Source organism: Megalobrama amblycephala, linkage group LG24 (assembly GCF_018812025.1).
Source record: "Megalobrama amblycephala isolate DHTTF-2021 linkage group LG24, ASM1881202v1, whole genome shotgun sequence".
NCBI classification, from domain to species: domain Eukaryota; kingdom Metazoa; phylum Chordata; class Actinopteri; order Cypriniformes; family Xenocyprididae; genus Megalobrama; species Megalobrama amblycephala.
This window is the reverse complement of record NC_063067.1, coordinates 2,631,392-2,659,187: the sequence shown is the minus strand read 5'-3', so window position 1 is coordinate 2,659,187 and position 27,796 is coordinate 2,631,392. Positions and strand designations below refer to the sequence as shown.

Genomic DNA, 27,796 nt, shown 5'->3' with positions numbered 1-27,796 from the left:
TTTTTACGCATTCTTTCACAGATTGGAGAGCCTCTGCCCATCTTTATTTCTGAGAGAGACTGGCTCTCTAAGACATACCTTTTATAGCTAATCATGTTACATTTAGCTTGAATGCAAAGTATATCGCTTTGGATAAAGGTATATGCCAAATGCATACATGTGTATGTGACTCAGGATCTGTTAGATTAATTTTCATGTAGACTATTTGAAGTTGGAAACAGGCCTCAACCCCTGCGATGTGTGGCAGTAGCAGCAGTGCAAGATCAATCTCGGGAGAAATTATCATGTTATGAAATACCATAACATTCTCAGATTTATTAAGGCAGAAGTGTCATATTCACAAGATATACACAAGATATAGCAGAATCGTCCAAAATGTCCAAGCCATCCAATCATAGTACTCAACCCTTACTATATATGGCAGATTAAGAAATATAATAATAAGAGAGGTCAGATGTTCAAATGTACGTGTGTGTCTTTAGTTCCTGTTTGTTTGCGAGTGTGTCCAAAGCCTAGTTCTTGTTTTGTTTAAGAGTGTCCATGATGTGCAAATAACATAACGGAAAGAAGTTACACAAAGGAGGGCTTACACAAGAATGGTCAAAAGTGTAGACTAAGAAATAAGAAAATATTAACAGGCCCCATTAAGTGACTTTAGGAAATGCAGCGGCAAAGTCAAACATTTTAGGCCACAGTAATGAGGGGGAAAAAAAATCTTATTCTTATTTCATTTACCCTGGTGGGACTGTTTAATAGACAAACTCCACTCATTATATGAGAGCATCATATAAGCGTGTCATTTTATATCAATACACATTAAATAGACATAAAAATAATTGCACAAAGTATATAAATGAAATAGTTTTCAGTCACTTGCTCTATAGAACCGTTGTGACTTAAAATAAAAATAGTGTTATGACTGCAATAACTAATAAAAACTAACAATGAAAATAGTTGACAGGACAATAAGTTTTATTGTTGATTAGATCTGTATGTTGAACGAAGAGCATATGTCGGTAATGTCACTTTACAGGAATGAAAAACATACTGTAAAGAAAAACATGCTAATTTTGGATTTAACGTTTAGCATAGTAAGTACAGCAAATGACTTTAAAAGCAACTATTGAGTGATTTAAATCCATCTTTCTTATAACATTTACTGACAGCAGACAAATGTCATGAAAAGAAATAAAAATGTAAATAAAAAACTTGAATAATTTGACAACTATAAGAATAACCGCCATGTAAATGTATATGCCATGTATATGATATTTTAGACTGTGTGCCCACTTTTTTTTAAAACATGCCTTCATTTATTTTTGCTTTTTGTCAAATGACTTTATCTATTGTATTGTTTTACCTTTGTACAAGACTCATGAAATCACAGAAGATTTCACTGTGAAACATGTTTCGTGTGTGTCCTTTCTATCAAGCTGCAATTGTGTAAACTTGTGTAAAGTTTGTATCAAGTTAAAGTTACACTGTTACAACCTCAGCAGGGATGAAATAGGAACTGTTCCATATTCATGATTATGGGCGAAACTATATGACAACACTGCATGTGCGTAAAAGACTTCACAATATGTGAAAGTAACAGATGAACAGTAAGCTTCCTGAGTTTCCGCACTTCATTTCAGAAACTCTGAAATCAAAGACCAGATCTGATATTCACTCACAGGTAAGTGATGGAAATGTAAGAGCTTGTTCAGTAGTTTAATAGCATGAAGCAGTATCAAATTGTTGGTAGAAGTACTGCATGTCATTTTTTTGGCTGTAAATCAAAGTTTGATTTTTTTGTGGTCATGTCACACTTTAGAGATTTTAGAAACAGGAAGTATTTGAACTGGTGACAGAATAACCAAATTAAAAATCCGAATGATGATTTTTCTGGTACAACTTCTAGTACAAGTACAATGACACCTGGTGTTTACAGATGTTTATTTAGTGGGTTATTTGTTTAAAGAATATTACTTTCTGTGTTGTTTTATATATATATATATATATTCATGATTGTATAAAATGTTGTTGTAAAAAAACATTTAGTAGCCCAATAGATCTAACTACAGCTATCTGAAGCATCAGGCCAGCGGTCTCAGATGGGAAGTTAGAGGCGGAGATTATAGGCTCAGTGAGGTTAGGCTTAGTGATGGAGGCACTTCTGTCAGAAACTGCTGTTATGTATGCCTGCTTTGACTGATTTATAGTTTAAGTTATAATAGTTTATAGATATAATACTTTTTAAACATGCAACATCCATAACACAAATTGAATTACTCAGTGCACATAACTTGTATTATGAAAGTTGCTATCTTCAGCAATGTAGATGATATATTGTCATTACTTTTCTTTTCAGTCATGGCATCCTCCAGTGGTTCAGTACTAAATCAGGAGCTCCAGTGCTCCATCTGTCTGGACGTGTTCACTGATCCAGTCACCACTCCATGTGGACACAACTTCTGCAGAACCTGCCTGAGCAAGTGCTGGACGAACACACAGACCTGCTTCTGTCCAATCTGTAAAGAAACATTCAGCAGAAGACCTGATCTCAAGATTAATACAACACTCAGAGAGGTTGTGCAACACTTTAAGAAGCTCAATCTAGGAGAATCTGAGGTGTTCTGTGACATCTGTGATGAAAGAAAGCAGAAAGCTGTGAAGTCCTGCCTGACATGTCAAAGCTCTTACTGTGATGATCATCTGGAGCCTCATCTCAGAGTCCCACGTCTGAAGAAACACACACTGATCAACGCTGTGGAAAATCTGGAGGATTATATATGCCAGAAACACAAGAGACCTCTGGAGATGTTCTGCAGAGATGATCAGATGCATGTTTGTCTGTCCTGCGCTGAAGGAGAACACAGGACTCACAACACTGTTCCTATAGAGGAGGAGAGTCAAGAGAAGGCAAGAGTTACAAACAAAACACTTTAACCTTTGTAAGCTTTATAACCTTATAAGCAGGTGCGATTTGTGAAGGGGGGGGGGCATTGTGGGTAATGAACCATTGTGGGTATTTCATGCAGTTGTTAAAGTAACATTTATAGAAACTTTCCTTACTGGGAAATGCTCATACATAAACATCTACGTTTGAGCAGATTACCTCTGTACCTCTTGTTGGTTTCATACGGATTACATAATTAGAGAGTATTTGTTTTCGACTTGAAGTGGCTCATTTAAATTTCACACTTCAAGCTTTCTATAGATATATTTCTTATCATGACTGTTATTGTGACACACTCCAGAAAGGAGACTGAGACGGCAGAAAGCACATCCTCTTTGTTTTCTTTACTTTACAAAAGCGCAACATTTTGTTGTTATTGTGAGTGTACACAAATAAAATAAGTTTCGAATGATGTCTTATTCTTATCTGTATGGCAAAAAACAAATATTAAAACTATTATTATAAAAATCCAAGAGAACACTCTCATCGAACACTAATGTGCTTCATACAAAATAATCACAAAATGCAATAACAGAATGTGCTTGTCACAATATCCATTTACCAGTCCAGTCACCTCAGAACACTACATTTCCCAGAATCCTCCTGGCTCACCACATCTGTCAGCCCTCTGAGTTGGATCAACTATGCTCAATACCCACTTTAAGATGGGACTGGATGTCTCCTGGTCATTGTGATTTACTCTTGGTCGATTCCAATAATTTAATTCTCTGGCTAAATGGTTCAGATTCCTTGGTTGACGAAGTTAATCCCCTCATCCAGTCCCATTCCGAAAGCATTTGGACGCTCCAACTCAACCTGAATCTGCAATGAAATCTTCCACATCCCTAAGCATTGGGACCATCTCATCTGCTTCAGAGCCTGCTACGGGATTTAGCCAAGAGCCCGCTCTAGTATGCTCTCCAGAGTCCGGTTCATCCCCAGAGTCCAGTCACAAGCCCGTTCCAGTCCTAGAGTTCAGTCACCAGACTGTTCCAGCCCCAGAGTCCAATCACAAGCCCGTTCCAGTCCCAGAGTTCAGTCCCGAACCTGCTCCAACCTAGCGTTCAGTTATAGGTCCATTCCAGCTACAGAATCTGCCCCTACTCCAGATTCTGAACCAAGTCCAAGGACTACTAAAGCTTCAGCGCCTCATTTAACCTCAACTCAAAGGAGGAGGCAGGGGAAGAAGAAATGGCCCTCTGTAAGTCCAACCCCTGATCACAGCCCAGAGTTGGCTCCAGCCCCTGACCTTAGTCTAATGATTGCTCCAGCACCTGAGCACAGTACAGAGATGGCTCCAGTCCCTGAGTTCAGCCTCATCTCAGATTTCAGCCATGAGTCCGCTCCAGCCCCAGAATTCAGTAACGAGTCTGCTCCAGTCTCAGAGTTCTGTATCGAGCCCGTTCAGGCCTCAGAGTCTGTATCGGAGTCCACTCTAACCCCCGAATCAACATTGGAGCCCATTCTAACCCCTGAATCAGCATCAGAGCCCACTCGTACCTGTGAGTTACCTCTAAATGTATCTCCAGTCCTTGAGTTCGTATGAGAATACGACCAAGAGTCCTCTCCAGACTACAGTCCTGTGATGGCTCCAGCCCCTGACCAGAGTCCAGTGATGGTTCCAGCCCCTGACCAGAGCCCGGTGCCCACTCTCATCCCTGATCTCAGCCTGGTGCCCGCTCTCATCACAGAGCTCAGCCCAGTGCCCGCTCTACTGCCAGAATCCTCAGCCAACATGGTCATCATGCCAGAACCCAATCAGATACTTCCAAGCCCAGAGGGTTCAGAGACCCCTCTGTCAATGATTGTTCTCCCTGTTATGGTGGTGGCCATAATGTATGTTCGTACACACTGCTCTCCCACTCATATCGAAGTGGAGGTATTCATCCCTGAATTACCTGTTTGCCCAGATGCGACCATGGAGGTCATTCCTGAGTTTCCTGTCTGTTCAGATGCGACCATGGAGAGTGCTCCCAAGTCTTCTGTCTCTCTAGAAGCGACCACTGAGGTCATTCCAGAGTTTACTGTTTGCTCAGAAGTGACCACAACGGTTGTTCCAGAGTTTCCTGAGTGCCCAGACGTCGTTCCCTAATTTCCGGTTTGCCCAGATGTGACCACGGAGGTTGCTTCCAAGTCCTCTGTTTGTCTGCATGCAACCACAGAGATCGTTCCTAAGTTTCCTGTTTGCCCAAAGATGGCCATGGTGGTTGTTCCTGAGTTTCCTGTCTGTTCAGATGTGACCATGGAGGTAGTTCCAGTATTGATTTGTCAAAATGTGATCAAAGAGATCATCCCTAAGATTTCTGTTTGCCCAGATAAGACTAAAAAGGTTGTCCCCGAATTTCCTGTTTGCCCAAATGTTGCCATGATCTACTGTTCTCCATGCTCCTACGCTGTGGTCAGAATGACTGTTACTAGCCTTCTCTCCACAGCCCAAGTGGCCTATGGAATCTCCTGTTCTCCTGTGTCCCGGCCACGAAGGCTGATCTGATCCCCTGTTCTCTGAATTTGATGAAGTGGCTGGCTATTTTTGTTAGCCAGAGTTGCCATGAAGAAGTTAGACTTATAGTGTGTACATCTATAATATCTAACAGTAAAATTCAGAGATGAATGCCCGCATACAAGGTTTATTTATTCCTGAATTAAACTAAAACTGGTCTTTGTGTTCTTAGAATTGAGAAATTTAACATCTTTTTTTCAAAAGATGGAAGTTATCTGTTTTTCTCTGTATGTAGAATCAGCTGTTTCAGACACAGACAAACGTTCATCAGATGATCCAGGACAGAATGAAGAAGATTCAAGAGATCAAACACTCAGTAGAGCTGAGAAAAGTGAGTGCAAGTTAAAACAGTGCAAATTGATAATGCATTATAATATCTGCTATCTGCTTAAAGGGGTCATGAACTGCGTTGGTTTATTGTTTTATAATGTTTCCTAGGGTGCACTTATAATGATTTTAGCCTCTGATTTGAACGCTCTGTTGTAAGGGGCGTGTCTGCTGTGAGACTTCAGTGTAAACGCTCACTGCTGTGATTGGCTGACATCTTTGCATATGAAATATCCAAGTATTGCTCTCTCTTTTAGCGCGTTTTTACTATTACAGCTCTCAAGGTAAACTAATCGTGAAAACTGTTGCATTACATTTAGATCTATGGCATTATATTGAGATTGTGGCATGAAAGGTTGCAGAGATGAACATAGTTGATCACAGACATGTTGTTGAGCTCATGAAAGCAGTGATCTCGTCATTGCAACTCAATTTCTGTACACTAACAAATGCTTTCATCTTCACTAACGGTGCAAACACGATATAACTAAGATTCGTTGATTAAAATAGGAGTTTTGCGCGTCAGTCACTGATAAACTCGTGCTGTTTGATTGACAGCTTCAGCGCACGCTGTTCCAACGATTCCAAAGGAAGCTTTCTTTGACCGCTTCCTTTATATAATTTAATCACCATTAAATAACAGATTATTTTCATCCTACTAAGAGAAACAACGCAAGTTGACGTTTAGTCATGGGTTTGATTTATTGCTTGGTAGCTCGATCTGGTTTAGCACCACGTAGGTCTATGTTACTATGTTACTAGGTATTCTATTGCATGTCATGTGTGAATCGGTGGGTGGGGCTATACAGACAGGGATGAAGTAGGCGTTGATCTTCTTCTGCAGAGGCGGTGCTTGCTGCCCTTTGACGACATAGATCCCCACTTTGTAAATCCTGTTGTTTGCTGGGTCTGGTGTCAATTAAAGCTTTTACTGGACTAACAAGGAAGATTTCAGCTCTAAAACTTGCAGGATATTCTTAAAGTATGATGACCTCTTATATGTCAAAAGCTCAAGGAAAATTTGATTTCTCAGTTCAACACCCCTTTAAAAAAAGGGTCTAATTGAGTGAACCCTTTAAATATACATGTAAATACTTAATGTATGGATCTGCTAACTGTTCTCATTCATCAGAGAAACACAGAAAAAGAGAAATCATCCAGTGTTGAGTTCTTCACTGATCTGATCTGCTCTATTGAGAGATGTCAGTCTGAGCAGCTGAAGATGATGGAGAAACAGCAGAAAGAAGCAGAGGAACAGGCTGAAGATCTCATTAAAGAGCTGCAGCAGGAAATCACTGAGCTGAAGAGAAGAAACACTGAGGTAAAGCAGCTCTCACACACTGATAATCATCTCCATGTCATACAAATCTGTCAACATCTGTCTCATCAGTCATCATGTGAAATATTACAAACACTCAATCTGTGCCGCAACTTACAGACAGTCACTCTTGAAACACTCATAAATATACAGAACAGAACGAAAGAGTAAAAGAGTTTCAAATTAGAAAAATATTTAATTAACTTAATAAAAAACAATTTAACAGTCTTCTCTCTCCTGCTGTAGATGTGCTCATCCCTGTCCAGGCGTCCACACACAAAGAACTGGACTAAGATCAGGATTGACTCTGATGTGAATGCGATCCCTCTGTATAGAGCTCTGACTCAACTGAAGAATACTCTGAATAAAAAATTCTATCAAACAGGTATGTGAATTTCAAACAGTGAACAGATTTCTTATGTGAAGTTCTATCCAAACTTTAACTCATGTCATTTGACATTGTATGATGGTGGACCCTGACCAGTCTCTGGTATTGGAACAGGAGGTTTTGACTCTCTTGCGAAAAGGAGCTATAGAATGGGTTCCTCCTCCCAGCAAGCTGTCAGGTTATTACAGCCATTACTTCATTGTTCCAAAGAAGGATGGAGGGTTGCGTCCCATTCTAGATTTACGCATACTAAATCGCACAATTCAGAAGTTCAAAATGCTTACACTCAAACAGATCAGATCCGAGGACTGGTTTGTGACAATAGATCTGAAAGTCGTCTACTTTCATCATATATCCATCCATCCTCAACACAGGGAGTTCCTCAGATTTGCTTTTGGGGGCAAAGCATATCAATATCGGGTACTTCAGTTCGGCCTAGAACTTTCACCCCTTTACAAAATGCGTGGATGCAGCTCTTGCTCCTCTGAGATTCCAGGGCATTTGTGTATTAAATTATATTGACAATTGGTTGATTTTAGCTCAATCTGAGCTCATGGCAGTTCAAAATCGAGATGTCGTTCTGTCCCACATGCAAAAGTTAGGCTGAGACTCAATGCCATGAAGAGTTTACTTCTTCCAGCTCAAAGAGCCACCTTTCTAGTTGTAGTTTGGGATTCAACTATGATGCAGGCATGTCTGTCTCCTGCTCATATAAATTCTATTCTCTCAGCCGTAAATGGGGTGAAACTAGGCCAGTCACTCACTGTTAAACAGTTTCAAAGACTGTTAGGTCTGATGGCAGCTGCGTCCAACGTGATACCTTTTGGTCTGCTGTACATGAGACCTTTAAAGTGGTGGCTCAGGACCAAGGGGTTTTCTCCAAGGGGAAATCCGTTTCGCATGATCAAGGTCAATGCTTTCATACCTTAGTCATGTGGAAGAAGCCTTGGTTCCTGTCCCAAGAACCTGTGTTGGGAGCTCCTTGTCGTCACGCAATGCTAACGACGGATGCTTCCCTCAAAGGTTGGGGGGCGATCATGAGTGGTCACTCAGCTCAGGGTCTTTGGGAGGACCGTCTACTTTCCTGGCACATAAATCGGCTGGAAATGATGGTGGTATTTCGAGCTCTCAAATACTTCCTCCCAGACCTGAGGGGCCATCACGTGTTGGTCTGCATGGACAACATGTCGGTGGTCTCTTACATCAACCATCAGGGGGGTCTGAGGTAACGTCACCTGTGCAAGCTGGCCCATCAGATCCTCCTATGGGCCCAGGGGAAGCTTCTCTCTCTGAGAGCGGCTTACATCCCAGGGCAAGCAGAAGTCGACCTATTTGCATCAAAGGAAACAACACACTGTCTGATGTGGATCTCTCTGTCACATCCAGCCCCTCTGGGTATGGACGCTATGCTCCCGGGAATTCTGGAGAGGGTTCGCTGGGACAAGGTCTGTCTCATATTAGTAGCCCCTTTCTGGCCAACCCGAGTTTGGTTCTCAGACCTAGTATCTCTGCTCGACGGCTCTCCCCTGGAGATTCCTGTCAGACAGGACCTCCCATCTCGAGCGGGCAGCTCGATACTTCACCCCTGCCCGGAGTTGTGTAAACTGTGGGCCTGGCCTCTGAGGGGGCTAGGTTTATAGAATCCGGTCTCTCAACTGAGGTTGTGGAGACCATACTCCAGTCCAGAGCTCCCTCTATGAGGAAATTGTATGCAACTAAATGGAAATTATTCTCTTATTGGTGTAGACAACATTAGTCAGACTCTGTCCATTGCTCTGTCAGCTCTGTGCTAGAATTTCTACAGATTAGGTTCTCTGATGGATTATCTCCTTCCAATTTAAAAGTTTATGTGGCGGCTATATCTGCTTATCACGCTCCAATAGGTGGCTTATCTGTGGGGAGATCCTTTAGTGATATGTTTTCTTCGTGGTACTCTGAGGCTGAGGCCTTCCCAGCGTACAAGGACTCCGGCCTGGGACCTGGCGATTGCTTTGGAAGGATTAGCATCTGCTCCCTTTAAACCTCTGGAAGAAAGAATTCTATTCTAAAGACTATCTTCTTGCTGGCTATATTATCTCTCAAAAGGATTTGAGATCTTCAAGCACTGTCAGTTGCCCCTTCATGTCTGGAATTTGCACCTGGTATGGTGAAGACTTTCCTTTATCCTAGACCTGCTTATATACCTAAGGTCCCCACCAACGTCCCAGGGCCTATTGTGCTGCAGGCCTTTTTTCCTCCTCCTTTCTCTAATTCAGATCAGGAAAACTTAATCTGCTTTGCCCTGTTAAGGCATTAGACACTTATGTCCACAGAGCTGCCCTGTGGTGTAAAACAGAGTTGATCTTTGTCTGCTATGAGTCTCTTAAGAAGGGAGGTCCTGCGTCCAAGCAGAGGATGAGCAAGTGGGTTGTTGAGGCTGTCTCACTAGCTTATGAGTCTACCGGATAGCCTTCTCCCTTGGTTGTCCGGGCACATTCTACTAGGAGTATGGCTGCTTCTAATTTCAGGGGTTCCTCTCCATGATATCTGTAATGCGGCTGGGTGGTCCTCACCGCATACTTTTATTAGGTTCTATAACCTGGGCTTTGGCTCCACTCTGGGGTCTGCTGTGCTTTCGTCTTAGAGTAACAGACATGCACTTGTCATTATGGCGTAGTTGGGATAAGGTTCCCAATGCGTCTCGACGCAGCTCGAAGTTCCCATGAAAGGGAATGTCTCAGGTTACGTATGTAACTCTGGTTCCCTGAATAGGGAACGAGACGCTGCATCGCTTTGCCATACTTCCTGCGTGCCTGTGAGCACATTGCTTCAGCCTATCAGAAGCTGGTGTTCTTTGTTCTGGGTATGCTTTATAGTTTTCTGGTCTGTGACATCACACGCCATGAGACCGATTTCATAAGTTCTTCATGACGCAATCACCCAGGAGCATTCCCAATGCATCTCGACGCAGCTTCTCGTTCCCTATTCAGGGAACCAGGGTTACATACGTAACCTGAAACATTTTCAGACCAGCACGCCCATGGATGAACAAATGGGCGCAAATGCATTTGCTATTTTAAACAATGTGGCGCAGGCCGTGAAAATGATAACTGCGTTGGGATGAAACTAGCAAAAAACACTTGCGTCGTGCCTGGCACCGCATTGCTCCAGGAGTATGATAGGGCCCTACATTCTCAAATAACACATTTTTTTCCACTGAAAAAATTAAGAAATTTAAGCTCTAATAGGCAATTAATATTAAAGCTTTAATAAAAATACAAGCTTCACATTTCTGCTTTTAATCCATGTGGTATGTTTGTCCCATAGACTTCTATTTAAAGTAAGTATATTTAAACATTCTGAATTCTGTTACAATTGGATGGACAAGCCACAATTACATGCAACTAATGCTGCCAATAGAAATAAACTCATTAACCTGAATTATTCCTATAAATAATTAATCATTATATTGTCATCTGTGTTCACAGGGTTGAAGTCTGTGCAGAAGTATGCAGGTACAGTGTGACTGACACTATTTCCTTCAATACACTTACAGTATAAAACGTTATAATCAGTATCATATACTGTATATCTGAAAATGTTTGGTCTCAAGTTGATTGATAATGTCTGATCCTCTCTCAGTGGATGTGACTCTGGATCCTGATACAGCACATCGATATCTCATCCTGTCTGATGATGGAAAACAAGTCAGTGAAGGAGACATTATGCAGGATGTCCCAGACAACCCAAAGAGATTTTATGCCCTTTGTGTTCTGGCAAAGCAGGGATTCAGTTCAGGGAGATTTTACTATGAGGTGCAGGTGAAGGGAAAGACTGGGTGGAGGTTAGGAGTGATCAGAGAATCCATTAACAGGAAGGCAAGTTTCAGACTCAGTCCTAAGAATGGAGTCTGGACTGTGATTCTGATGAATGAGAATCAATATAAAGCTTGTGAAGATTCACCTGTCTCTTTATCTCTGAGAGTGAAACCTGAGAAGGTGGGAGTGTTTGTGGATTATGAGGAGGGTCTGGTCTCTTTTTTTGACGTGGACTCCAGATCTCATATCTACTCTTTCACTGGTCAGACTTTCACTGAGAAACTCTATCCATATTTTAACCCATGCAGTAATGATGATGGTAAAAACTCAAGTCCACTGATCATCACACCTGTCAGTTAAAATGAGTAAAAAAAAAAAAAAAAAAAAAAAAAAAGAATTCTTAAAAGATTACCAATGGATGTACTGTTTTTAATGGATAAGAATGTGTAAGGGAAGAAGAAAGAGAATTTGCACTAACCACAAATAGATTTTACTTACAATTATAAAGAAATTAATATATGATAGACAAAATGTGTACAAGTGCAAAAAAGAACAGTTTATTTGGGCCCATAAAAAATCTAATGCTGGCAAAACATGGAACTACAAGTTATTTGTACATGTGCATGGTCAATTTGTTATGAGTCTATACATTTCTAATGAACACAATGATTTGTCTGCTTTTGTTTTTCATTGATTCTTTTTTCAAATATACTATAAAAATGTAACATAATATGATTTAATCTTTAATGGTGAAATTCTACATAATATCCTAAATTAACAAACTTTTGTGTTTCTACATGTGGTTTTGTAAAGAAAATTCTGAAGCCATTTTCTCTCTTCTCTCCAGCTGTTAACACTTGAATTACTTGTGAAATGTTGAGGTTTTTGGTTGACAATGGAAGAACTGCAAAATCTGAATAAAGACATGTTCAGTTCTTTAACTGATATTGCTCATAATCTAAACAGCTTGCTAATCATGCAAAAACGTATTGGAGAATGATTCAAGCTCATGAACATCTGCTCACATAAACATTACAACAAATAAATGTGATATGAATAAAACATGGAGGATCTTTGTTGTTATATCAGTTTCAATTGACTGAATTATTAAATATACATGAAACATAAAATGAAAGAGCTGGAGACGGTGGGAACAAACTTCTCCATCAGTGTAACCATCGCAAGCTTCTCCACATCACTGACAGACAGAAACACAATATCAACTCTCTGGAAGGATTTTCACTCATTAAATATCGTATTAATGTAGTACAATTTATGTTTTTAAACAAATCTGAAGTGCATGAACACGTCACAGCTGAAATTAAACTGCTGTTAAACACTGAAAGTCTTACCCATACGGGATCTTTCTGACGCTCTGCATTCCCAATCCCTCTATCCGGAACAAAACGTTCTTCAACACTTGTGACAGCGGGTTCTGGAACGTGATCTTGACTGTCAACTCTTTATACACAACAGCGCCATCTATAGGCTGAAACCGTACAAACAAAATCAATGGATTTAGAGTTTCTTTTTGTGATGAACTCAATCTTGATGGATTATCTCGGCAAAGGAGAAGTGCTCACTAACACAGATTTAGACAGATTTGTGAACAATATTTGAGAGAAAAAGGCCTTTTGTGTACATAGAAAAAGTCTTAGATCTTTGAGTTCAGCTCATGAAAAATGGGGGCAAAAACAAAAGTGTTGCATTTATAATTTTGTATATCTAGTGGTCTCTGTTCCTCAGAGAGAGAAACCTGAGAAAGTGGGAGTGTTTGTGGATGATGAGGAGGGTCTGGTCTCTTTTTATGACGTGGACTCCAGATCTCATATCTACTCTTTCACTGGTCAGACTTTCACTGACAAACTCTATCCGTATTTTAGCCCATGCCTTGATGATAAAGGTAAAAACTCAAGTCCACTGATCATCACACCTGTCAGATAAAATGAACAAATAAATTCCCCCCCAAATATGAAACATTACACCTGGAAAAGTTATCTATACATGTGCTGTTTTTGAAGGATTAAATTATGTACAAAGCCACAATGAATCTGCACACCAAATCAAAAAATTAGATTTCAAATTCAAAGTAACGAGGCTACAAATCATCTCGGGTTATGACTGTAACCCTTGTTCCCTGAGAAGGGAATGAGATTCTGCATCGAAGACGACACTTTGGAGAACACCTCCAGCATGATAGGGTCTGAAGCACATGTAGATCTAGTCCAATCTAAAATTAGTGTTGCATCATGATGTCACATGTGACAGCGTACACAGAAGCTACAAAGGGGAGTCAGGCACTGAACAGTGTTAGCTTCTGATAGGTCGAAGCAATTTGTTCTCAGGTGTGACAAAGAGATGCAGCATCTTGTTCCCTTCTCAGGGAGCAAAGGTTACAGTCATAACCCGAGACGTTCCCTTTCGAGGGAACTCACACTGCGTTGAAGATGACACTTTTGAGAAGAAAATATCTACTGCACCACAATGACTAGTGCCTGTCCTGGTGTGAAACTTGTCAGGCACAGCTCAGGACGAGAGGACTTGAGAACCTGGTGTGGAGGGCAGATCCAAGCTATAATATCTTATGAAAGTATGTGGGGAGATCCAGCCAGCGGCATCACAGACCTCTTGAAGGGAGACCTCTGATAGCTGGGCTTTAGATGCTACTACTCCTGTAGTTGAGTGGGCTCTTATCAGGAGAGGCAAGGGCTAACTGCACACATCATACATTGAAGAAACAGCCTCCACAATCCACCTGCTAGCTGTCTGTTTAGAGGCAGGGGAACCCTTCTTAAGTGACCCAAAACACGAATAGTTGGTCAGAATTCCTCCAACCTGAGGATCTCCATACATAGGCCTCTAGGGCCCGGATAGGGCATAATAGGTGTAGCCTCTCATGATCAGCTGACATGTGGTGCAGGATGAAGAGCCTGCAGGATGATAGACTACACTACATTTGATGGCCCCTTGGGCACATATCCCGGCCTAGGGTGGAGAATAGCCTTTACCCTCCCAGGAGCAAACTCAAGGCAAGAGGGATCAACAGATAGCGCCTGCAGGTCCCCAACCCTTTTGAGGGATGTAATAGCTAGCAGGAAGGTCATTCTGAAAGTGAGAAACTTCTCAGACACCTCGTCAGTGGGTTCGAAGGGTGCAAGGGATAACCTCTCAAGAACCACTGCCAGGTCCTAAAGAGGAACCCTGGCTTGGACAACAGGAAGGAAACAAACTATCAATTGGTGTCTCCCCAAAGGGCCACCACTTATAGGTGTGTGGAAGGCAGCTATGGCCGCCACATAGACCTTAAGTGTGGACGGTGAAGGACCACTCGAGAATCAGGGGCCAGACCCATAGCTTCCACAGCTCCAGACCGGGGGTGGTGTATAATGCAGTATTCGTGAAAAAATGTGCATTGTGCAATAAAGAAAAACTTCAAATAAAGTTAAATTATTTTTTAAATCAGTAAGTCTCTAGTGATATGTCAGTAAATATGTTAATAGATTTAAACTACACTTAATATGAAATAAATGTATTTTAAATATATTACTTTTTTTACTAGGGATAGTAAATAAAGCGAAGTGACTTTAAAAGCAACTCTTGAGTAATTTGAAACAATCTTGTAATATGTACTGACAGCAGACAAATGTCATAAAAAGATAAAACAATATTAAAGACACTTGAATAATCTGATAACTATAAGAATAACTGCCACATAAACTTATGAAATATTAGACTGCGTGTTCACACTTTTCTTAAACATGCCATTATTTATTTTTTTGCTACTTTTTAAATAGCTTTATATATTGTATGTTTTACCTTTGTACAAGACTCATGAAATCACAGAAGATTTCACTGTGAAACATGTTTAATGTGTGTCATTTCTATCAAGCTGCAATTGTGTAAACTGTGAAAACTTGATATTGTAAAAGTTTCTTACACTGTTACACACTCAGCAGGGATGAAATAGGAACTGTTCCATATTCATGATTATGGGCGGAGCTACAGCATCACTGCAAGTGTGTAAAAGACTTCAGTGAAAGTGAAAGTGAAAGTAAGAGCTTCATCAAACAGCATTTCATTTTAGAGACTCTGAAATCAACGACCAGATCTGATATTCACTCACAGGTAAGTGATTGAAATGTAAGAGCTTGTTCGGTAGTTTAGTAGCATGAAGCAGCATCAGATTGTTGGTAAAAAAAAATTTTTTCTTTGGCTGTAAATCAAAGTTTGATTATTTGTGGCCATGTCATATTTTAGAGATTTTAGAAACAGGAAGAATTTAAATTTGGCGGCAAGATGAACAAATTAAAAATCAGAATGTTTTTTCTAGTAAAAAGTCTATTAAACAAAAATGACACCTGGTGTTTACAGATGTATATTTAGTGGGCTATTTGTTTGGAAAATTACACTTTTACCCCTTTCTGTGTGGTCTTTTATTTATAAAAATATCTTTTCATGATTGTATAAAATGGTTTTGTAAAAACTGGTTACATCTGCTGAACTGTGACTCCCAGATACACATATTTAGTTTCTGTATTTACAGTAGATTCTTCTTCTGCAGCCCAACAGATCTAACTACAGCCGTATGAAGCACATGGCCAGCAGTCTCAGACGGGAAGTTAGAGGCGGAGCTTATAGTCTCAGTGAGGTTAGGGTTAGTGATGGAGGCACTTCCTGTCAGAAACTGCTGTCATGTATGTGTGCTCTGACTGCTTGACAGTGGTTCATAGTTTAAGTTGTTATAATATTTTTTTTAGTTATAATACTTTTTAACCATGCAACATCCATTTTGGAACATAAAATAAATTACTTAAATTATTATTGCACATAACTTTTTATGAAAGTTGCTCTCTTCAGCAATGAAGATTATATATTGTCATTACTTATCTTTTCAGTCATGGCATCCTGCAATGGTCCAGCACTAAATGAGGAGCTCCAGTGCTCCATCTGTCTAGAAGTGTTCACTGATCCAGTCACCACTCCATGTGGACACAACTTCTGCAGAACCTGCCTGAGCAAGTGCTGGACGAACAAAAAGATCGGCTTCTGTCCAATCTGTAAAGAAATATTTGTCAGAAGACCTGATCTCAAGATTAATACAACACTCAGAGACCTTGTGCAACACTTTAAGAAGAACCTCAATCTAGAAGAATCGGAGGTGTTCTGTGACTTCTGTGATGAAAGAAAGCAGAAAGCTGTGAAGTCCTGCCTGATGTGTCAAAGCTCTTACTGTGATGATCATCTGGAGCCTCATCTCAGAGTCCCACATCTAATGAAACACACATTGATCAATGCTGTGGAAAATCTGGAGGATTATATATGCCAGAAACACAAGAGACCTCTGGAGATGTTCTGCAGAGATGATCAGACGTGTGTTTGTCTGTTCCTGCACTGAAGGAGAACACAGGACTCACAACACTGTTCCTATAGAGGAGGAGAGTCGAGAGAAGAAGGCAAAGAGTTACAGACAAAACACTTTAAACACCTCATGAAATCAGTTTTCCTGTATGTTGACACATAAAAAAAAAACAACAACAACAAAAAAAAAAACCCCCAAAGCTAATAGCCTTTCATTATTTGTTTTTGTCAGTGTTTACAGCATTTACAGCAGTTGCCATCAAAACTATCAGAAATGGACTAAAAGATACAAAACAACAATTTTGAATCCATGGGGTCTTTAAATGGTTTTCAAAATCAATATTCAAATCAGACTTTATCTAAAATGTTTTTTCTCTGTATGTAGAATCAGCTGGTTCAGACACAGATAGACGTTTATCAGATGATCCAGGACAGAATGAAGAAGATTCAAGAGATAAAACACTCAGTAGATCTGAGAAAGGTGAGTGGATGTTAAAAAAATGAAAAATGCATTATAATATTTTGATCTGCTTAATAAATTAGATTAAAAAAAACATTTACATGATTTGAGGCCATTAGATGAAATGAGAATTTCTATTTTTTAGTAAACTATCCCTTTAAATATGTAAATACATAATAAACAAATCTGCTACTTGAACTTACAGAGAAACACGGAGAAAGAGAAATCATCCAGTGTTGAGCTCTTCACTGATCTGATCCGCTCTATTGAGAGATGTCAGTCTGAGCAGCTGAAGATGATGGAGAAACAGCAGAAAGAAGCAGAGAAACAGGCTGAAGATCTCATTAAAGAGCTGCAAGCAGGAAATCACTGAGCTAAAGAGAAGAAACACTGAGCTGGAGCAGATCTCACACACTGACGATCATCTCCACCTCATACAGGTCTGTGAACTTGTAATGCGTGTGTTGAGGAGAAAAAGGGATAGCTAGTCTGAGTCGAGTTGCTGCAGAAACGTCTAGGCTACTATTGTAACCCCCGTTCCCTGAAGGAGGGAATGGAGATGTTACGTCAATACTGGCGTAATGGGGTCTCGCTTAGGAGCCCAATCACCTCCAAGTGGTATTAAACGAGCCAATGGGAATTCGCCAGTGAGATTTACATGCCGGGCAACACCCCCGGCATCCGCGTATAAATAGGACCGGCATACTCACTTCCATTCATATTTTGCTGAGGAGCCGAGATAGGTACCCGGCCGTTCAGAGGTGACTCAGGGCTATGGCAAGGGGACGGAACGTCTCCGTTCCCTCCTTCAGGGAACAGGGGTTACAATAGTAAGTTCCCATTCAGTCAGTCACGTTCAACGTTACGTCGATACTGATGTAATGGGGTCCAATGAAAAGCACCATAGCAACTAAGCCACGTTACGAGTGTTAGGGAAGCAGATGCTGGCAAGCCAAAGCGTGCCCAATACAGGTGCAACCACAGAGTCATAACCTTCCAGCGCCTGGAGTAAGCCCGAAAATTCATCCATACCAGTGGGTTGGAGCGGACAGAGCATTACTCAGGGGATGGTCGAAGCAACTGTTCCTTACCCCTGGGGAAGAGTGCTTCGGGGCTCGATTCCCATGTTTTTCAGCCATGACCAAAACGCCAGGAAAGTGTTCCCAGTCCAAAGGAGAAGAAAGCTACGGAGACCACACCCTGCCCGAACGGAGGTGACGTGTGGAAGACACATATGGACTGACCTGTGGGGCAGTGACGCATATGGAAGATCCCTGATGTAGGTCCTACCTCCAGGGAGGAACTCTATCACTCAGAGACAGGGCAGAGCAGAGCCGCCCAGGGAAAGACACGGGTTTACCATCAGGGAAACAATACCATGGACAGACACATATGGGATTACCCAAGGGCAATCACATCATATGGGCATCTAGCCCAGTACAAGGGCTGACCAACCGGGCATGCACACAAATACTGGACCTGGCATCGGACGCCTCCGCTGCGTTTGACTGCCGCAGGATGCAGGAGTAACTCCACAGGGTTCACCATGTGGGGAACTTAACTGAGGAGCAGGAAAATGCTCGTATTCCCTCGTCTGAGGGAAATGGCACAAGCAAGCAAAAAACCCATGGCTACCTATGTGTAGACAGCACATGGGTGGACACCGGGTCCACTCGGAGAAAATCTTGCGAATGTAAAATGTCACCCAGCCTGCAGCTCTGCAGATGTCTGCTACAGAGGCACTGTGCGCCAATGACCAGGAGAAAGCAACACCCCAAGTGGAGTGAGCTCACAACCCGAGGGGGCACGGCTCGCCTTGGGACAGGTACGCCAAGGCGATGGCATCCACTATCCAGTGGGCAAACCTCTGTTTGGAGACAACCTTTCCCTTCTGCTGACCTCCAAAGCAAACAAAGAGCTGCTCAGAGCTCTGAAGCTCTGCGTGCGGTCCACATAAACACGCAGGGCATGAAAGGGACACAGCAATGCTAGGGCTGGGACTGCCTCCTCCAGGGGCAGTGCTTGCAAGTTCACCACCTGGTCTCGGAAGGGAGTGGTGGGAACTTTGGGCACATATCCAAGCCGGGGTCTCAGGATAACGTGAGAGGAAGCTGGCCCGAATTCTAGGCACGATTCACTGACCAAAAATGCCTGCAGGTCCCTAACCCTCTTAAAGGAAGTGAGCGCATCTTTAATGACAGACGTTTCAGCTCAACTGACTCAAGGGGCTCGAAGGGAGCTGCAAGATGGCCATGGCGTGCAGGGTGGAGGCCTGGGCTGCCGTGGTCTTACTTGCCTTGGATGGGAGATGTGGATGATTCCACTTGACGTGGAGGGTTCCACTTGAGTCAGATGCCTGCGGTGGCCCGGGCAAGCATGGCCATTAACTCTGAATCCAACTCCGCCTGACCAGCCACCCCGGAGTGCGGAAGATCGGCTTTGTCATCCTCTTCAGAGACCAAAAGCCCACTCACTGATGCAGCGATCAACATCTGATCCTCATTGGGAGCGCCGAAAGTGGCAGCAGCCAGCAACTCGACAGCACATGGCGTGCTAGAGGAGTGGGAGGATCAGGGGAAGGACCCGACGAAGAAGCTCCCATTGTGACCCTCAGATCTCCCAGAGTGCTAACCAGACCAGCAGCTTTTGAAGCTGCGGGCAGCTGGGTAGCAGCAGAGGGCACTCCTACCTCTGTGTTAAAGCATGGACATGCAACATGTACATGCCCTCGCAGTGAGGGCATGTACCATCCACAAGCTCTGACTCAGCATGCTGTTTACCCAGACAAGTGAGACAGCGATCGTGGCCGTCAGACGAGGTCAGGAAACGGCCACATCCAGAAACACACGGACGAAAAGACATCTTGAAAAAAAATGCTGATCGCCCATGCTTTGCTCTTTTAGAACTGCTCTTTTAGCTGAAGCACACAGGGATAAGTGCCGCACCATCCTGTGCAAGCATGCTGTCACACGCACACACCGCTGAACGTGCCTTCCCACCAGACAGAGAGAGATCCGCAAGCTGCAGCCACCAGAACAAAAACAGTTAAAGCAATGAAAATTGCTGTTGTGGAGATCACTCCATGCAATTAAAATTGCTCTTTTTGTTCTGAGAAATTTATACTTTCTTTGATTGAAGGTGAGAGAACGATCACACAACTGATCGGCTCTGAAGCAAAAGAATGAATGGAAGTGGGTAAGCCGGTCCTATTTATACGCGGATGCCGGGGATGTTGCCCGGCATGTAAATCTCACTGGCCAATTCCCGTGGCCCGCGGGGGGGCCGAGATACGGTTGATCTTCTTTTGGAACTTGGACCGGGAGTAACTCGAGAACCAAGTCGACTTGGAGCTCCAGACTCCGGATGCAGAGGGGACCCTAGGGTGCCCCCCTACACCGGCCGTATGGAGCCCCAACTCAGGCTTGGTTCGCAGAGATACAGACACTTCCTGTCAAATTTTGACTGGCTATAACTGGGGAACCAAGCTGACTTGGAGCTCCAGACTCCGAGCACAGAGGGGGCCCAAGGGCACCCCCCTACACTGGCTGTATGGAGCCCCAATTCAGCCTGGTCACAGAGATATGCCCCCCTGGAATTTGGACGTGTGCTCTCCTCCACCTCACCACCTCTCATTCTCGGTGGTTCTCGTTTTGTACCACTTGGAGGTGATTAGACTCCCAAGCGAGACCCCATTACGTCAGTATCGACGTTAACGTCGAACGTGACTGACTGAATGGGAACACTCTGTTCACAAAACTGATGAGCTGATTGTAAACTGTAATAAAGTGAAAAAAGAGAATATAACCGTAAGAAAGGTACTATGTAAAACATTAAAATAAAAAATAACATGTTTAATAATCCCTCTCTCTCCTGTTGTAGATGTGCTCATCCCTGTGCAGTCGTCCACACAACAAGAACTGGACTGAGATCAGGATTGACTCGGATGTGAATGTGATTCCTCTGTAAAAGAGCTCTGACTCTACTGAAGAAAACTCAAGAAACACTAAATGAAAAAATCATTCAAACTGGTATGTGAGTTTTAAATACAATGTATAGATTTTTTTTGGCCAGTAATCTAAGAACATTATTTTTTTTTAAATCCAATTTAAACATCGGTGGCATACGGTGATCACTGCAGATAATTTTTCTCAGTCTACAAAGGATCAGTGTTAGTGACAGTTCTAGAAAATTGAGACGCTTACCTTTCAAAATAAACACAAAACATTATAAAAGTATCGGCATATTTTTCTGTTTTTACATTTAACATCACATGCTTCTATTAAGGAAAAATTAAATTATTATTTAACAAAAAAAAGTTACAACAATCACAGTTTCAGAAATATAACTTAAACTTGCTATGTTAGCATTAGATAAAAGTATAATAAAAGACTCACTAAACCCAGTAGTTCTATCCAAACTTTAACTCACATCACAACCAGCTAAAGCAGTATTACTTTAACTTACTTTAGAGACATGTAAGTTACATGATGTAACTATCTGTGTACAAACACAAATACCTAACCAGAAATCACTACATTCCACTGATGCTTCCAAAAAGAAAAACAAAATGTTAACCTGAAAATATTTCCGTAAATAATTCATCATTTTATTGTCATCTGTGTCCACAGAGTTGAAGTTTGTGCAGAAGTATGCAGGTACAGTGAGATTGACACTATTTTCTTTTAATACATTTATAGAAAAAAATTTTTTACTTGATAATCTGTATTGTATACTGTATCTAAAAATATTTTGTCTTAAGTTGACTGTCTGATCTCTCTCAGTGGGTGTGACTCTGGATCCTGATACAGCAAATCACCATCTCTATCTGTCTAATGATGGAAAACAAGTCAGTCGTGGAGACATTAAGCAGGACGTCCCAAAAAACCCAAAGAGATTTAATAAGGCTTGCTGTGTTCTGGCAAAGGAGGGATTCAGTTCAGGGAGATTTTACTATGAGGTGCAGGTGAAGGGAAAGACTGGGTGGGAATTAGGAGTGGCCAGAGAATCCATTAACAGGAAGGGGGAGATCATACTGAGTCCTGAGGATGGATTCTGGACTTTGATTCTGGAGAATGAAAATGAATATTCAGCTTGTGAAAATCCACCTGTCTCTTTATCTCCGAGAGTGAAACCTGAGAAGGTGGGAGTGTTTGTGGATTATGAGGAGGGTCTGGTCTCTTTTTATGATGTGGACTCCAGATCTCATATCTACTCTTTCACTGGTCAGACTTTCACTGACAAACTCTATCCTTATTTTAGCCCAGGCGATAATGATAAAGGTAAAACCTCAAGTCCACTAATCATCACACCTGTCTCACCTTTAAAGTATCAGAATATGTAAATAAAACCCCCAAAAATAATTTGCACAAACCACAATCAAGTAAATTTTACTTAGTTATAAAGAAATTAATGTGATATAAAAAAATGTGTGCAAAACAAGAACTGTATATTCAGGCCTTTAAAAAAAATCAGCCACTGACAATAAATACCAACTATATTGAAATATATTTTGAGTTATATGTTGTTTTTATTTCATCACGGCTACATTTGAATGGCAAATGTGTTACGAGCCTATACGTTTCTAATCAACACAATGATTTGTTTGCTTTTCTCTTTCATTTAATACATATCTGTAGCTTGTGATACTATGAAATTTTACATAATTTGATTTAATATTATATGGTGAAATTTTACATGATACATGATACATTGATTTCCAAACTTTGTTTTACATGTTTTTTAAAGGAAATCTCTGAAGCCATTTTCTCTCCTCTCCAGCTGTTAACACTGAATTGCTTCTGAAATTTTGTGATTCTTGGTTTATATTGTAATATCTGCAGCATCTGAATAAAGACAAGTGTTCAATTCTTTTACTGAAATTGCTTATAAACTAAACAGCTTGTTTTATTATTATGCAAATACACTCTGGAGAGCGATGTTTACTATCTACTCATAGTAAACAACAGACAGGATATGAATAAAACAGGATCTTTATTGTTGACTTTCATCAGTTGGGAATGAAAATACTGAATTAGCTATTATTTAGTGTAGATGATCATTAAATCTAGTAAATATTCTTAAAGAGAAGCGAGAGCATTAGAAAGCTTCACAATGAAAGAGTTTTTCACTTTGGTTTGAGCACAATATCGGTGAATCCGTGAACCTGAGTGAGCTGACGGCAGTCCATCGATGCCAGGAGCTTCTGAGAGCCGGAGACGGTGGGAACAAACTTCTCCATCAGTGTAACCGTCGCAAGCTTCTCCACATCACTGACAGACAGAAACACAATATCAACTCTATGGAAGATTTTCACTCTTTAAATATCATATTTAGTGTAGTACAATTTATGTGTCTAAACAATTCAGACGTCACAGCTGAAATTAAAATGCTAACAGCATTTTGAAACACTGAAAGTCTTACCCATACGGGATCTTTCTGACGCTCTGCATTCCCAATCCCTCTATCCGGAACAAAACGTTCTTCAACACTTGCGTCAGCGGGTTCTGGAACGTGATCTTGACTGTCAACTCTTTACACACCACAGTGCCATCTAGAGGCTGAAAACAGTACAAACACAATCAAAGAATGTAGAGTTTCTGTTTGTGATGAACTGAATCTGAATATGACGCCTTCAGATGTTTCATCAGGTTGCAGTTCCTCACTCTAAGCATCACATGACTTCAGAAGACTTGGAATATAGTGCATGAGTCAGAATGTAGTGCACTACTCTTATGATAATTTTATAGTTATATAATCTTACTGAAGTTGAACCGTGTGGCCAGAATCTGTTTGGACTGATTGACCCGTCCGGTGAGCATGAGCATCAGAGCGCCCTGATCCACCAGATGATTCATGTACTCCTTATACAGAGTCCAGGGAATAGTCTTGGAGACAAGAGAACAGGGCGTTAATTCTGTACTGTAGTTTTAGAGCAAGACTGTCTCTGTTATGATTTAAAACAGCAGCTGTGTTGAAGAGTAACTAAAATGTTATAAAACGCCTCATATATATATATATATAAAAAAACACATGATCGGATTTGATCATAAACTCCATGGATTGCATCCAACTACAAAAAATGAGGAATAAATTAGGATAAGTAATGAATCTCACTTACGCTTAAAAAAACCCTAAATGACATTTTCTGTTATGCTGCTATGCTACACGTGTAAAGAATTTCATAAATTTGATGATGAAGAGTTATTCTTTTTTTTTCTTCTTTTTTTTACCTATATAAATCCCAAAGTGTAGGTTTTGCGCAATTATTTATATTGTTCAGACATTAAAATTAAATAAAAGCAATACTAACATTTTTAGCTCGATGAACCAGCTGATTCTTCTCAGATTGACTGACAGTCATATAACCATTTAGATTTAAAACACAAGGAAGCGCTTCAGGTCGTGAGGTGTGCATTCGTACAGTGCTTGTCCTGGCAACTGAAAACATTGTTTTGTATGAAAACTAAAATATATTTTTGTAAATGTGATGAATGTTGTTAAATGGATTTTAAAACACAAAGTGTTTGCACACTCATTAGAGATAAATCAGGAACATATTCACAGCTGTGGGCGGGGCTATGACATCACTGCAGCTGAGTGAAGGAAATTCAGTGAAGGTGAAACTTAATAAAACAGATGAACTGAAAGCTTCCTCAAACAGCAACCACTTTATTCACACACTGAAACTAGTGATCAGAGCTGATATTCACTCACAGGTAAGTGATAGAAATGTATTTGGTTCAGTAGTTTTAAACTCTGAAACAGTAATTAAATATTAATGAGTGTGTCATTTAATTGGCTGTAAACCAACATTTGATGTGTACTGTCATGTCAACTTGAATACTTTAGAAATAGAAAGCACTTGAACTTCAGACAGAATGGACACCTTTAACTAGTCCAATAAAAACTATAAACTGCATTTTTTTTATTATTTTGTTTCCTGAGGTGCACTTATAATGTTAGTATGATTTTTACATCAACAATGGTTATAATTTAGAAATAAAAGGCCATTTTCCATGCTGATTTTAGCCCTCTCATGAATACATAAATAAATTAAATTACACCTGGTGTTTACTAAAGAAATAAGCCCCAAGAAGCTGTTGTTTACAGTGAATTTATAACAGTTAAGGGGCGTTGTTAGGCACGACGCATACATTCACTGTAAACCACGACTTCTTGTGGCTTATTGCTTTGATAAAACGGTTACCACACAATTTAAATATTAAAGCCAAAAAATATGTATCAATGCAACTTTCATGAAGTAAAATCACTAAAAGCTTTCCTTCCGCTGGAAAAAATAGTCCCTGAGCGTGAACAGCAACAGAAGTTACATTATTACGCCATTAAATTGCGGCGAAGATTGTCTTTATGAGCGAGAAACTTGTTTTGAACACGGAACAAAACGCAAATGAAAAATGCTTTGACCAGCGCCGTCAGTGTCAGCAGGGCACAGGAAAACCCATTAAATATTAAAAGGACAAGATCGCAGCGGACATTCAAACTTATTTTTTATTATGAACATAGGACTGACCTGAAGGAAAATGCTACATCTGAATGCAGGTAATACACTCAGTCAATGAATATCTTTGGGTTTCTCACAATACTCTTCTACATAATGCAGTAAGCTTCAATGAACAAAATCAACTGAAAACAAACATATGTTTACATTGCTATGTGTGGTTGCTAAGACAGACGCAGCAGTGGCACAGATGATAATGTTGTATAGACCTGTTATATATATATATATATATATTCAGTTTCAGTATTGTTTTTTTTCTTCTGACACAGAAATGTCAATCAAGTACTTTGGCTCTGATAAAAACAGCAGTTATTAGTTATATTTTTATGTAGGCTCACCATAATATTTCAATGCCAAACATAAATTACCTTTTTGTTTTGTTACTTTTACCAGTGTATGAGTTTCAACATGAGCACGGATATAACAATGAATTGACTTTCAGTTTTTTGAAAGCGAAAATGCTCAAGTTAACCCGCAAGTTAAACCAGTATACAAGATTCAGTGCTAAGAATTTCTTGCCATACCTGTGGTGGTGGTTTTTGAAGAACTGTCCATGCACATGTGAAGACTGGCCTACACTAAAAGATTTTTAAAATCTTATCAGATTTTCAAAATGTGAGAGACCACAACCATGACGATAAAAAAAATCATAGATTTAACAGTTTTGTTCCTATAGTGTGTGGTGTGCCGCGATGTGACCAAGACAGCACAATACACACTAACACATTCAATTCACTACAACCAAATCCCTCGTAGTCAAATGTGAGTTTAGTGTAAACGAACATGGTGGACGACAGGCAAGAAGAAATGGCGATAATAGTGTTTGGACTGCTTTTTACAGAAAATTTGTGGGGGAAAAAGAAAAATGTTTGGATGAAGTCATGTTATGCTTCCATCAGCTCACTTTCTGATTTGGTATCGTTTCATTCCACATGTGTAGCAACTCATAATGTAATAACTGCACATAATGTAATAAGCAGTTTGCAGAAACAACATTAAAATCATCCGTCATGTTCTCACAGTAAGGACATGACCCATCCATGAAAGCGGTCTCAGCGTGCTTACAACCCAGACACGTGGTACAAAGATCGTGGCCTTCCAAGGCAAACTCATTGGTCTTTTCTGAAGTATCAGAGGTGTTTGGGGCTCCCAAGAGTGCCCCTGGTGTCAGCATTAGACACCACATCGAAGTGACTGACAGATATGGAAACTAGCAATGATTTAACCCCTCCGCTCCTACAGGAGCCTTTTCATTCCTTAGCCCCCGACCCGCCTTATATTGAACAGTGAAAAGTATTCTGCACATCCTTGGTGGTGTTGGTGGGGGAGTTGAATCCATTAAAGTCTTCTCTACTTATGTCACCAAACTGCTCTCAGTTGATTGCCCAGCTTTTTGAAGCTTGGTAAAATCTTTTTGGGGGTTGAGCTCAGAGATCGAGGACAGCAAGCCAAATCCATTCCATCCCAGTGACAATTCTTCTGGCATCCCTCCACCTACTCATCTCCTCCTCTATTCCTCTCATTCTCCTTCTGAGCCTCAGGTTCAAGCCTCTGTCGAGGACAGCAAACCAAGTTATTTTACCACTAACTATTAAGACTGGATATGCAGGTATACTTGTGACTTGTTTAATTCAGCAATGTAGATAATATGTTGTCATTGTTTGTCTTTTCAGCCATGGCATCCTCTAGTGGTCCACAAAACGAGGAGCTCAGGGAAGTTGTACAACACAAGGAGAAGCTTGATCTAGAAGAATCTGAGGTGTTCTGTGACATCTGTGATGAAAGAAAGCAGAAAGCTGTGAAGTCCTGCCTGACGTGTCAAAGCTCTTACTGTGATGATCATCTGGAGCCTCATCTCAGAGTCCCACGTCTGAAGAAACACAAACTGATCAACGCTGTGGAAAATCTGGAGGATTATATATGCCAGAAACACGAGAGACCTCTGTGTGTGTGTCTATCCTGCACTGAAGGAAAACACAGGATTCACAACACTGCTCCTATAGGGGAGAGTCGAGAGAAGGCAAGAAAAAAAAACACTTTAAACATAGTCAAAACCAGTAGCTTTACTGTACATCATAGTCGTGAACTATGCTTTGCTATTTGATGTTGTTAGTCATAGACAGGTGGTTTTAGAGGGAAGGACATTCTCATTCTAGAAAGCATTATAAATGATGAGTATAAATATTTCT

General features: G+C 40.8%; 1 protein-coding gene, 2 long non-coding RNA genes and 1 pseudogene across 4 annotated transcripts; 2 read left to right on the top strand and 2 right to left on the bottom strand.

The window, feature by feature from the left end:
* The first annotated feature begins 1,578 nt into the window (after nucleotides 1-1,578).
* On the top strand, nucleotides 1,579-12,333 carry LOC125260301 (E3 ubiquitin-protein ligase TRIM39-like). 2 transcript variants are annotated; one of them, XM_048178616.1, is made up of 7 exons: nucleotides 1,579-1,678; nucleotides 2,354-2,904; nucleotides 5,677-5,772; nucleotides 6,901-7,089; nucleotides 7,333-7,471; nucleotides 10,942-10,968; nucleotides 11,123-12,333. In XM_048178616.1, exons 2-7 carry the CDS (start codon nucleotides 2,356-2,358, stop codon nucleotides 11,629-11,631), a joined length of 1,509 nt encoding a protein of 502 aa, XP_048034573.1. In that variant the 5' UTR covers nucleotides 1,579-1,678; nucleotides 2,354-2,355; the 3' UTR covers nucleotides 11,632-12,333. The 2 variants fall into 2 exon arrangements, with proteins under 2 accessions (XP_048034573.1, XP_048034572.1); XM_048178615.1 differs by having other exon boundaries at nucleotides 11,096-12,333.
* On the bottom strand, nucleotides 11,807-14,536 carry LOC125260353. Its single transcript, XR_007183020.1, has 2 exons — nucleotides 12,624-14,536; nucleotides 11,807-12,469 (listed from the first exon to the last, which is right to left on the bottom strand). It is a non-coding gene; the product is annotated as an uncharacterized LOC125260353 (long non-coding RNA).
* A 780-nt stretch (nucleotides 14,537-15,316) lies between these two features.
* LOC125260294 lies at nucleotides 15,317-22,652 on the top strand (annotated as a pseudogene).
* Nucleotides 22,653-22,942: 290 nt separating this feature from the next.
* On the bottom strand, nucleotides 22,943-23,975 carry LOC125260348. Its single transcript, XR_007183016.1, has 3 exons — nucleotides 23,850-23,975; nucleotides 23,510-23,646; nucleotides 22,943-23,358 (listed from the first exon to the last, which is right to left on the bottom strand). It is a non-coding gene; the product is annotated as an uncharacterized LOC125260348 (long non-coding RNA).
* Nucleotides 23,976-27,796: the final 3,821 nt, after the last annotated feature.

Excerpts from the sequence above, each read along its gene's own strand:
- LOC125260301 (XM_048178615.1), top strand. The coding sequence starts at position 2,356 with ATGGCATCCTCCAGTGGTTCAGTACTAAATCAGGAGCTCCAGTGCTCC. Across the intron at positions 2,905-5,676 it reads AGGAGGAGAGTCAAGAGAAG|AATCAGCTGTTTCAGACACA; the intron begins GCAAGAGTTACA and ends CTCTGTATGTAG. Across the intron at positions 7,090-7,332 it reads TGAAGAGAAGAAACACTGAG|ATGTGCTCATCCCTGTCCAG; the intron begins GTAAAGCAGCTC and ends CTCCTGCTGTAG.